This window comes from Mesoplodon densirostris, chromosome 3 (assembly GCF_025265405.1).
Source record: "Mesoplodon densirostris isolate mMesDen1 chromosome 3, mMesDen1 primary haplotype, whole genome shotgun sequence".
Taxonomy (NCBI): domain Eukaryota; kingdom Metazoa; phylum Chordata; class Mammalia; order Artiodactyla; family Ziphiidae; genus Mesoplodon; species Mesoplodon densirostris.
The window spans coordinates 145,416,664-145,429,277 of record NC_082663.1 but is presented as its reverse complement, the minus strand read 5'-3'; the positions used below and the strand labels follow the sequence as shown (position 1 = coordinate 145,429,277).

The 12,614-nt window shown below is 44.0% G+C and overlaps 1 protein-coding gene across 5 annotated transcripts in view; it reads left to right on the top strand.

Moving 5' to 3' along the window:
* LDLR (low density lipoprotein receptor) overlaps window positions 1–12,614 on the top strand; it is a 36,486-nt gene that overhangs the window by 3,773 nt on the left and 20,099 nt on the right. For 3 of the 5 annotated variants that reach the window (XM_060094112.1, XM_060094110.1, XM_060094109.1), the window contains exons 2-4: window positions 7,137–7,259; window positions 8,212–8,334; window positions 11,150–11,536. In XM_060094112.1, coding sequence (XP_059950095.1) covers window positions 7,137–7,259; window positions 8,212–8,334; window positions 11,150–11,536 — 633 coding nt within the window. The remainder of the gene's footprint in view (window positions 1–7,136; window positions 7,260–8,211; window positions 8,335–11,149; window positions 11,537–12,614) is intronic. The other 2 variants (XM_060094111.1, XM_060094113.1) reach the window with 2 other exon arrangements.

Genomic DNA, 12,614 nt, shown 5'->3' with positions numbered 1-12,614 from the left:
GCCACCTCCAGCTTGGCCTCCTTGTAGTTCAGTTACCAAGTTCTGTTGATGCTTGTCAACACTCTTTGTATTTCTATCTTTATCACCTGTAGCCTCCTTGTGGCCCCTCCTAATCTTACCTGACTGGTTTCCTAACCTCTGGCAGGAACCTTGGACATGATCTTTGAAGAATTAGAATTTCCGTTTTGAAATTGAGGTATAATTGACATACTATAAAATGGACAGATAAGTAAAGAGTTCAGTGAGTTGTGATAAACATTTACTTCTATGTAACCACCTCTCATTAGGATCTAGAGAATTTCTTACCTCCCAGAAAGTTCCCAGAAAGCCATTTACACCCAAGCCTGTCTGTCTGAGCACCTCAGAACACTGCCTGTCAGGGAGTCTACACAAAAGTGCTGGGTGAACCATCAGAGTAGAAATGGATGAAGGGTTTACATTATTCTTCCATGGATCCCTTTACCAGAAATGCCAAATCAGGTTTCTCCATCCGTGCATGCATATTTGAGAACTCAAATACATACATATACATACATGTACCCATAAATAAATAAGTAAGTAAGTAGCTGTTTTTTAAAGAATAATTTTACAAGGAAAAGCAACCCAAACGTTAGTTTCATTGTGCTCCGTAGACTCCAGGGCAGTGAAAGATGATCTTTTTGCAAGTTTCTCCAAAAGTCCTGAAAATGCAGAACATTCCTTGACAGCTGGAATCAGGCCATGGAAAGTCATCCACCATCATCTTACCTCTTCCTGGCATTCTGTGGCTGCAGTAAAAGGTTTCCTCCCTCGTGTATAAACGTAATACACTTATCTGGGTAGTGGAAGAGTTTACCAAGGGAAGCCAGAGGAGAGTGATAAAGTAGAGCATATGGCGTCCCATTTCTCCAGGAAGGTGCTTTTCAAACTGGGTCCCAGAGCCCCTGACCCCCATAGCCCTCAACCCAGGCTCAAGATTGGGTTCAAGGCTGAGTGAAATGTTCAAGGGCCTCCAGAGGTCTCTGGCCTTGTCAACCCCCATTGGAATGACCAAAGCCACCGAGAGCCGACAAAAAGGGTTTATTGAATCAGGGGAATTAGGGCTAATGCCAGGGATAGGCACTGACTGATATCTTAGTTCTTTCACTTAATCATTTTATTCCTTTGTTTAAAAAAAAAAAAAGAATCTCAAGAATAAAGCATTCTTAGAAGAAAACCAAACAACCTGAAATGAATTAAAGAAGGCCCCTTGCCACTATTTCCTATGCAGAAGCACAGATAAGACTTTGTTTCTTCCAAAAATAGGATCGCACTGAAAACTATTACAAACTCTTCTGCCCCTTGCTTTTTTCCCCATTTAGCAAAATACTGTGGACAGCTTTCCAGAGTGTCACAACGTAGGGTGATTGACATCACCTTTTTCAGTGCCTCTAAAGGATCTGCATTATTATTAGGTATCGATTTTGCACGTGTGGCTACATATTTCCATTTGAATATAGGCATACCTCCTTACGTTAGGTTAAGTATTAATTATCTGTTGCATATCAAATTACCCCAGAACTTAGTGGCTGAAAACAATACACATTTATTATCTCCAAGTTTCTGCGGGTCAGGAATTTGGAAGCAGCATAGCCAGATGGTTCTGGCTCAGGATCTCACATGAAGTTGCCATCTAGATACCCCAGGAAAAAATATATTTGCAGGGGCTGCAGTCACCTGAGGGCTCTATGGGGGCTGAAGGTTCCCTTCCAAGATGGTGTCCTCAGTGGCTTTTCACAGAAGGCCTCAGACACTCACTGCATGGAGCACCTCAGCGTGTGCAAAGGGCTTCCCCCAGAGTAAGCAATCCAAGAGATTCTGGAGGGGGCTGCAGTGGCTTCATGATGTAGAGTCAGAAGGCACCTCATCATGTCTGCCTTTTTCTATATATTAGAAACAAGTCCTGAGTACACGCCAGGCGTGGGGAATTAGGCTCACCTTTTGGAGGGAGTGTCATGAAATTTGCGGTCATATTTTAAAATACCACTGGGCTTCCCTGGTGACGCAGTGGTTAAGAATCCGCCTGCCAATGCAGGGGACACGGGTTCCCGCCCTGGTCAGGGAAGATCCCACATGCCACGGAGCAACTAAGTCTGTGTGCCACAACTACTGAGCCTGGGCTCTAGGGCCCGCGTGCCACAAGTACTGAAGCCTGCACACCTAGAGCCTGTGCTCCACAACAAGAGAAGTTACCACAATGAGAAGCCCATGTACCGCAACGAAGAGTAGCCCCCACTCGCAGCAACTAGAGAAAGCACTCACGCAGCAATGAAGACCCAGCGCAGTCAAAAATAAATAAATTAAATACATAAAAATACCACCAATTGTTCCCCCCTTTTCTCAATTATAAGATAAGTTTTAGGGGCTCCCCTGGCGGTCCAGTGGTTAGGACTCCGAGCTTCCACTGAAGAGGGCATGGGTTCGATCCCTGGTGGGGGAAGTAAGATCCTGCATGCCTCCGGGCACGGCCAAAATAAACAAACAAACAAAAAGCTTTGGACCTCTTTTGAACTTGACATTGTTATACACCTGTGTTAATATTTCTTCTGGGTCCCAGGGACTTTGCACTTTAAATTTTGACAGATTCTGCCCTGTTGCCCTCCTAAGAGGTGGAATGTGGAAGAGTTCCACTTTTCCAAAATCTTTCCCCGGCAAAGGTGATGGACCCGGCCCTGATTTTTGGCATACCTATTGAACAGATCTTACTGTGACTGTGTCAGGCCTTGGGCTCTGATGGTTTCATGCTGAAAGGATGAAAAAGACATTCCTTACTCTCAAGGAGTTTAAGTCTAGGCTGGGGGATACACAATAAACAGGTGCTTTCGATACTGTGTGTTAGGAGTGAGAAATGGGTGTTTTAGGGGCTCACGGGGGTGCCAAACCCAGTTTTGGGGAAGGTCAGCTTCAAAGTTGAACTGTTAGGGACTTCCCTGGTAGTTCAGTGGGTAAGACTCGGCACTCCCAGTGAAGGGGGCCCAGGTTCAATCCCTGGTCAGGGAACTACATCCCTCATGCCGCAACTAAGAAGCCCTCATGCTGCAACTAAAAAATCCTGCATGCCACAACTCAGACCCGGCAAAGCCAAAATAAATAAATAAATAAATACTCAAAGTTGAACTGTTAGCCAAACAAACAGATGGAAGTTGGGAGGGGGTTTTGCAGCAGAGGGAACTGCAGGGATTTGGGATCTGAGGTTGTGAAATTTTTACCAGATCCAGTACGGAGGCAGAGAATGCCATTTCCATAAGACTGTAATTCACACTGCTTTGGAGTGGGGACAGTTGGTGAAATCTGGTGACCTCAGGGCCTCCCTCTTCCTTGTTTATAGAGGTTTCAGGATGGCATTTTATGGGGAAAACAGATGTCTTGCAGATGGGTGTGTATGAAAGGAAATGGGATGGGTGTAGGGAACACCGGCCATACATCCGTGAGCTTGGAAAAGAAGTATCCAGGCGTGTTCTTTTGTTCCCTTCCGGCTGTGGGCCACCTTCACCTCTCTGCCACCTTATGTCTTGACTTTAACTTAGATGGAGAACACACTTCCATTTTGGCCAAGAATGGGATGAGTTGGAGACTCATATCTCTTCCTTCATCATCATAAGGTCTGGCTTTCACATGCCTTCCAGCCCTAAAGACCTTTTTCCCCACTGATGCTCCCCAAATCTTTATTCACATTCATTGTTCATTATAAAGAACTGCAGTGGGGACTTCCCTGGTGGCTCAGTGGTTAAGAATCCGCCTGCCAGTGAAGGGGACACGGGTTCAATCCCTGACCTGGGACAATCCCACATGCCACGGAGCAACTAAGCCCGGGTGTCACAACTACTGGGCCTGCATGCCTAGAGTCTGTGCTCTGCAACAAGAGAAGCCACCACAATGAGAAGCCCATGCACCTCATCGAAGAGTAGCCCCCGCTCGCTGCAACTAGAGAAGGCCCGCACACGGCAACGAAGACCCAACACAGCCAAAAATATTTAATGAAGAAAGGAAGGAACGAAGGAAGGAAGGAAGGAAGAAAGAAAGAAAGAAAGAAAGAAAGAACGAACTGCAGTCATCTAATGTATGTCATCTTTCACCTCAAGGACTTGGAAAAAAAATTACCTTCTTATTTTGGGATTATATTCAATGTAAAAAAAAGTTGCAAAGATATTACAGAGAATTCTCATACCCCTCATACATTTTCCCCCAATATTAACATCTTACATACTACAGTATGCGTCAAAACTAAGAGATTAACATTTGTATATTACTATGAACTCCAGACTTTCTTTGGATTTCATCCATTTTTTTTCTTTAATGGCCCTTTCCTCTTCCAAGATCCAATCCAGTATTTCACATCACATTTGGGCCCTAAGTCTTTGATCCTAGTCTTAACCAGTTGGTCTCCCAACTCTTTTACTCACATACCCTCATTGGTTAAAAAAAATTTGAGGAAGTCCTCCCTAATATAATTATTTATCATATACTGTACTAGTGTATGATGTACATTACAAACCATAACTATACAGAAAAGCAGAAATGTTGAAAAAGTGAGATAAAAATCAGACACACAACATTTAAAAATATCTTGTTATTCGTGATGGCTTCCTACTATAGTTAAAATCTCAAATCATGATGTAGTCAGAGCAAGTATTTTGCTGCAAAAGTGATTCAGATTCTTTTTCAATTTCTTTTATAGGTTATTACAAGATATTAAGTGTATAGTTCCCTGTGCTATACAGTAGGTCCTTGTTGGTTATCTATTTTATATATAGTAGTATGTATATGTTCATCTCAACCTCCTAATTTATCTGTCCCTCACCCCTTTCCTTTTTGGTAACCATAAGACTGTTCTCTGTGTCTATGGGTCTATTTCTGTTTTGTAAATAAGTTCATTTGTATCTTTTTTTAAAGATTCCACATATAAGCAATATTGTATGATATTTGTCTTTCTCTGTCTGGTTTACTTCACTTAGTATGATGACCTCTAGGTCCATCCATGTTGCTGCAAATGGCATTATTTCATTCTTTTTTATGGCTGAGTATTAAGGGCAAGGTTAATCATTAGCAATTGGGCACAGAAGGCCACATTTCAAAGGGTGTCCTTGATCATTTTGATTTTTTTTTTGGCTTGACCTTCTATCATATCTGATTAGGTCTCTTTTTATCTTGTATGTTGAGGGTAGGAGGGGCAGAATGCTCATTAATAGGAATAAACTTGGGACTTCCCTGGCGGTCCAGTGGTTAAGACTTTGCCTTTCAGTGCAGGGGGTGTGGGTTCGATTCCTGGTCGCGGAGCTAGGATCCCACATGCCTCGTGGCCAAAACATAAAACAGAAGCATTATTGTAACAAATTCAATAAAGACTTTAAAAAAATAGGAATAAACTTGTTAATGCTGCCATCTAAGGTCGGGAAGTTTGCACATTTACATCCACTCACAGCTCATTAGCTTAAACTCGGTCCCATGGCCACACCTAGCTGCAAGGAAAATTGGGAAATTATAGATCCTCTTTTGGGTCGTGTGCCCAGCTAAAACTTGAAGGTCTTAATAATATGGAGAAGGAGGAAGAGAACAGATACTTGGAAACATTCTTCAGTAGTCTCAGAGCTAAAGAATTATTCATGGAAATTATTATTTATTTATTTATTTTCCAGGCAACAAAATTTTAATTTACCTGTAACCGTTTACTAGACTAAGTGTAGATGATTCACGTTTTCTAGGCAATACCACCATGGATAAAAACAAATTATGGGTGTTTAAAGAGAATATCAAAGGAAAAAAAATCTAAATACATAAAAAGCCCCAAAGCGTGTAAGATCTTGAATCTTCCTCTCTCATATCCAGAATGAAGGAAGGAGAGACTTCTCCCATGAGAAGAATCATTAAAGGATCTACTGTCTTCTGTTCTTTTTGTCTGGAGTTTTCTCCCAGCCAATGCATTCATTAATTGCCTTTGTGCAAGATGAGCTAATGAATTAAGTTTTTGCACAAACCATTAAACTCTTTATTTGGTTACGGCTAACATTCAAAATAAATTAATAAAAGAAAAGACATTCTTAATCTTCTTTCAAAGGTAATGAAAAATATAAGAAATGTAGCCATCAGTTAAAACTTCTATTTTACATATATTTGCCTTCAGAACATCTGACTAATCAGGAAAATCCTGCTAGCTTCTTTTTTTTTTTGGTCTTATTTCCTTATCCTGAGATGAACCAGATCATAATTTTTATTGGCCGCATTACTTTAGATTACAAAGGGGATCAAGGTTTATATTTAGAGATTAAATGATTAGTACCAGGTTTTACCAACCAATAAAAGTTTGCTCTGATCACAGTTCACACATAACAATGCATTCTAAATCAAAGCATGATATGTAAAACGAAATGCAGACAATATTATTTTGTTCTCTTTTCCAAAGTGCAAAAATCATATATTTTAGAAAATTTCCCAAACACTTACTTTGTCCTCATTTTTATCTCAAAATCCAAGTCTTTGTTTTCCTAAGGAAAGTTTTCTCTTGATTAGATCTTTTGGTACTGTGTCTGTCCCATTTCTTTTGATCTGACTTTTAGTTATATGATTATCTTTTCTGGATAATCATATATCCAGCTAGACAGATAGATCCAGCTGGAGCTGGATCTCTGCTCACTGACCTCTACATTAATAATTTCTCATAATTTTTATCTCTTTATAGTTCCTTTCTACCTACTGGAGAAAGCTTTTCAAGTTTTCCTCCAGCTTAATGCTTTTACAACCTCAATTTTCCTTGGTACTGTTTCCATACAGATTTGTAATATACTAAATAATTTTCTTTTCTTTGTTAATGTACACCCAGTTTCTAATATTTTGATCCCATAGACCAATGGATCCATACTTTGGACTCAACAACCATGATGCCAAAATCTCATATTGAGGACGAATCTCTCTTTTGGATGTGTTCTTTGCATCCTCCACGATACTTAAATTTCAGTTCATGAAATTTAATTTGTTGTGCGTGTTTCATTTCCTGGGAACTTGACTGTTACAGTAAGGTTGTATTTCTGGTTCGTTCTTCAGTTGGCAGGAAATAGACACAAGGAGCATGGTCGTTTCTAATCCTGACCCTGATCCTTCCTTCTCCTTTCTTTCTCTCTCAGTGGAAGAAAAATGTGGGAGAAATGAGTTCCAGTGCCGAGATGGGACATGCATCTCCTACAAGTGGGTTTGCGACGGGAGCTCTGAGTGCCAGGACGGCTCCGATGAGTCCCAGGAGACGTGCAGTGAGTCCCCTTTGGGCGTGACACACGTCCTAACCCTTTTTTTAACTCTTTTTTTTAAATTTAAGTATAGTCGATTTACAACGTTGTGTTAATTTCTGCTGTACAGGGATTTCCCTGGCGGTCCAGTGGTTAAGACTCCACTTCCACTTCATGGGGCCGGTGTTGGATCCCTCTTTGGGGAACTAAGACCCCCCAAGCCATGACACAACAAAAAAAACTTTTTTAAAAATAAATAAATAAACATTTCTGCTGTACAGCAAAGTGATTTGATGATACTGGATGACAGACTCGGTGGAAATTGGCCAGTGTATTGATGTACTCAGCTGTGAATTGGGAAATGGAGAGAGAAGATATTACGGAACTGAAACTTTCCTTTAAAGCCTCTTTTTTTTTTTTTTTTTTTTAATCGAGATGAAATTCACATAACACAAATTAGCCATTTTCAAGTGATCAGTTTGAGATGGAGGGGGTAGGGATAAATTAGGCACTTGCGATTAACATATACACACTGCTATATAAAAGATAGATTAACAACAAGGTCCTACTCTATAGCACAGGGAACTATATTTAATATTCTGTGATAAACTGTAATGGAAAAGAATATATATATATATGAATCACTTTGCTGTACACCTGAAACTAACACAACATTGTAAATCAACTGTATTTCAATTTTTAAAAAGCCAAAAAAAATTAAAAATTAAAAAAAAATCAATAGCATTAATACATTCACAGTGCTATACAACCACCACCTCTATCTCGTTCCAAAACCTTTGCAACACCTAGCTTCTAATTTTTAACAAGCTCCATTAAATGTCCTTCATTTTGACCCAGAAAAGTGGGCTCGGCACCCCCTGTCAGAAAACTCTGGGTTTTTCCCTTGCAAAGCTCGGACTGGTGAGGCAGGTTGGTCTTCCCTCTGGGTTAAGGCTCAATCCTGTTTCTCCCATAGTGTCTGTCACCTGCAAGACAGGGGACTTCAGCTGTGGGGGCCATGTCAATCGCTGCATTTCTGAGTCCTGGAGATGCGACGGTCAGCTGGACTGCGAGAACGGCTCAGACGAGGAAGGCTGTCGTAAGTGGGGTCACTGGCCTGGTGGCCCGTGGGTCCCGGCCTTGCCCAAGTGACCCTACCGGGTTCCTGGCTGAGGTCAGAGTTTGTTCCCCAAGCTGAGGGTTCTGTGAAAAAACAGGCCGAGAGTCTTGGAGGGGAAGGCACTTTGCAGCTCGTCCTGTCTTGTCTCTTTGATTTTATTCATTATTTATAATTTCATTTTCAATTGCATAGGTTTTTTTTTTTAACAAAATAAGGCTCTTTAAAAAACAAAAAACAAAAAACTCTGGGGAAAATTTAAATAACTGAGATCACATCAAATCTTCAAGTTCACAAAATATGAAAACCCTTAAGAGAGTCTTAAAAAAAACTAAAAAGGGGGAGTTCCCTGGTGGCCAGGTGGTTAGGATTCCGGGCTTTCACTGCCGTGGCCAGGGTTCAATCCCTAGTTGGGGAACTGAGATCCCACAAGCCATAAGACCCAAAAAGTGAGTGTTTGCTTACATTTACCTTAGAAATGCACGTCTAACCTTGGTTAGTGGACATCTGATGAAACAACTCCCTGGGAAACATTTTAATAAATTAATTTTATTTATTTATTTTTGGCTGCGTTGGGTCTTCGTTGCTGGGCGCAGGCTTTCTCTAGTTGTGGCGAGCGGGGGCTACTCTTCGTTGCGGAGTGTGGGCTTCTCATTGCGGTGGCTTCTCTTGTTGCAGAGCACAGGCTCTAGGCATGTGGGCTTCCATAGTTGTGGCTTGCAGGCTCTAGAGCCCAGGCTCAGTGGTTGTGGCGCACAGGCTTTGTTGCTCCGCGGCATGTGGGATCTTCCCAGACCAGGGCTCGAACCCATGTCCCCTGCAATGGCAGGCGGATTCTTAACCACTGCGCCACCAGGGAAGTCCCTGGGGAACATTTTAAAATAAAATGGATTGGTGCCCTTTTCCAGGCATTTTATTTTTCTTCCAGCTTTATTGAGATATAGTGGACATGTAACATTGTATAAGTTTAGTGTCTGATGTGATGATTCGATACACGTATATATTGTGAAATGATTACAACAGTAGGGTTAGTTAACACTTCCATTACTTCACATAATTACCAGTTTTTTTTTTTTTTTTTGGCTCTCTAATAGTACCAGCAAAGCCAGGGGATGCGGGGGAAATGAGTGAAATAGGTGGAGGAAATTAATAGGTACCAACTTCTGCTGTAAAATAAATAAGTCACAGGGATGTAATGCACAGCATGGGGAATATAGTCAATAATATTGTAATAACTTTGTAGGGTGACACATGGTAACTAGACTTATATGGTGGTTTTTTGTTGTTGTTTTTTTCCTTCAGCCACTCTACGGGGCTGACCGTATCTCAGTTCCCCGACCAGGGCCTGAACCTGGGCCACAGCAGTGAAAGCCCGGAATCCTAACCACAAGGCCACCAGGGAACTCCCTAGACTTACAACAGTGATCATTTTGCACCATCTAAAAATACTGAATTAGGGACTTCCCTGGCGGTACAGTGGTTAAGACACCTCGCTTCTGCTGCTCACGGTGCATGTTTGATCCCTGGTCGGGGAACTAGGATTCCGCATGCTGCGCAGCACGGCCAAAAAAATAAATAAATAAAAAATAAAAATAAAAATACTGAATCACTGTCTTGTACACCTGAAACTAATATAGTATTGTAAGTCAATTATACTTCAATTAAAAAATCCAGTGTCGGGCTTCCCTGGTGGCGCAGTGGTTGAGAGTCCGCCTGCCGATGCAGGGGACGCGGGTTCATGCCCCGGTCCGGGAAGATCCCACATGCCGCGGAGCGGCTGGGCCCGTGAGCCATGGCCGCTGAGCCTGCGCGTTTGGAGCCTGTGCTCCGCAACGGGAGAGGCCACAACAGTGAGAGGCCCGCGTACCGCAAAAAAAAAAAAAAAAAAAAATCCAGTGTCATTATAAATAAAAATAATCAAATAATAGTAACAGCAAACTTTTTTGCCAACCTTTTTAAAAAAAATTATTGAAGTATAGTTAATTTACAATGTTGTGTTCATTTCAGGTGTGCAGCAAAGTGACTGGGTTACACACACATATATTATATTCTTATACATATATTCTTTTTCATATTCTTTTCCATTATAGTTTATTATATGCTATTGACTCTATTCCCTGTGCACACTTTTTTTTTGACTGCATTGGGTCTTAGTTGAGGCATGCAGGATCTTTGTTGAAGCATGTGGGATCTTTCATTTCCTCGCTGGGGCTTCCTTCTCTGTAGTTGTAGGGCACAGGCTTCTCTAGTTGTGGTGTGTGGGTTTTCTTTCTCTACTTGTGGCACGCGGACTCCAGAGTGCGTGGGCTCTGTAGTTTGCGGCACACAGGCTCTCTGGTTGAGGTTCACGAGCTCAGTAGTTGTGGTGCGGGGGTTTAGTTGCCCCTGCCCCGGCATGCGGGATCTCAGTTCCGCAACCAGTGATTGAACCCGCATCTCCTGCATTGGAAGGTGGATTCTTTACCACTGGACCACCAGGGAAGTCCCCTGTGCAGACTCATACTGCTTCCCATGTGCCCAGCCCAACGTGAGAGCTTTATACCCCAAGTCCTCAGCAACGCCTTAAGACATCAACAGATGAGGGAACTGAGGCACAGAGGGGGCCCAGGAGCTGGGCAGTCTTCCGGCCAGGGCAGTGGTTCCGTGTTCAGGGTTCCTGACCACTGCCTCGAGCTCCTGACTGCTGGGCTCTGGCCTCTCCTCGGCTCAGTGTGCCCATCTGTGCGATGGGCTGGTGTCAGGATGTGGTGGGAGGCTCCCCGCTGACCGGGCTGTTGTCTCCCGTCCATCCCCGCAGCCCCCAAGACGTGCTCCCAGGACGAGTTCCGCTGCAATGACGGCAAGTGTATTGCCCCGAAGTTCGTCTGTGACTCGGACCTGGACTGCTTAGACGGCTCAGACGAGGTGTCCTGCCCCGCGCCCACCTGCGGCCCTGCCAGCTTCCAGTGCAACAGCACCACCTGCATCCCTGAGCTCTGGGCCTGCGACGGCGACCCTGACTGCGAAGACGGCTCGGACGAGTGGCCGCAGCACTGCGGGGGCCCCCAGCCGTCGGCCCCCACATGGGGCAACAACCCCTGCTCGGCCCTCGAGTTCCACTGCCGCAGCGGCGAATGCATCCACTCCAGCTGGCACTGCGACCGTGACCCCGACTGCAAGGACAAGTCTGATGAGGAGAACTGTGGTAAGGGCGCCGCACGGGTCCCCTCATCTGTCCCCAGGCTCCCCCAAGTCGGGGCAGGGACAGTGCCTTTAGGTGGTTGAATGGTTTCGCATCTCATAGCAAGAAAGTCGGTCCCATTTCATGTTCGAGTCTTTCCAGTAACATGGAGGACAAGCTATCCTCCAAAGAGTGCTTAGTCTGGAACACCTATTTAATTAATCTCTTTTGCCCAGGGGAGCAAACTGCACCTGCAGTATAATTTGGATCCAGAAAGGATCCTGGGCTCTGGGCCTGGCTGGTGTCGTCTGTGCTGTGTGACCTTTGGCCAGGGACCACTGTGCTGTGGTCTCCTCCCCTGCAGATAGGGCAACAGCATCGGCCTTTGCTGACCTCGGTTAGAATCTCGTGCCATCCGCTCGAACTTGCTGTGATGCTGCCCAGTGCACGAGTGCTGGCCAGTGTAGCTGGTGCCACTGAAAGATGGAATTCTTAGGTTGCTTTCATTTTAACTCATTGAAACTTAAATAGCCACAGGTGGTTAGTGGCGACTGCAATGGAGACGTGGCCCCGAGTCAGTGCTCCCTGAATCAGGGCTGTTCTTGCACGGCTAGTGATGTAGGTTGTTTTCGTCTTTCTGTTTCTTTGGCATCTTTGCCCACGTACACAGTGTTCAGAGTTGCAATTGCTGTATAGGTGTAATTAGACTTTTTATTTTTTTATTATTATTTTTTTCGTTTTCTTTTTGGCCGCCCCACATAGCATGCGGGATCTTAGTCCCCAAACAGGGATCGAACCTGTGCCCCCTGCATTTGAAGCGTGGAGTCTCAACCACTGGACTGCCAGGGAAGTCCCGTAATTAGACTTTTTAAAATGTCACCTTTTTTTTTTTTTTTTTTGTGGCACACGGGCTTCTCACTGCTGTGGCCTTTCCTGCTGCGGAGCACAGGCTCTGGACGCGCAGGCTCAGCGGCCATGGCTCACGGGCCCAGCTGCTCCGCGGCATGTGGGATCCTCCCGGACCGGGGCACGAACCCGTGTCCCCTGCATCGGCAGGCAGACTGTCAACCACTGCGCCACCAGGGAAGCCCATTTGCATATT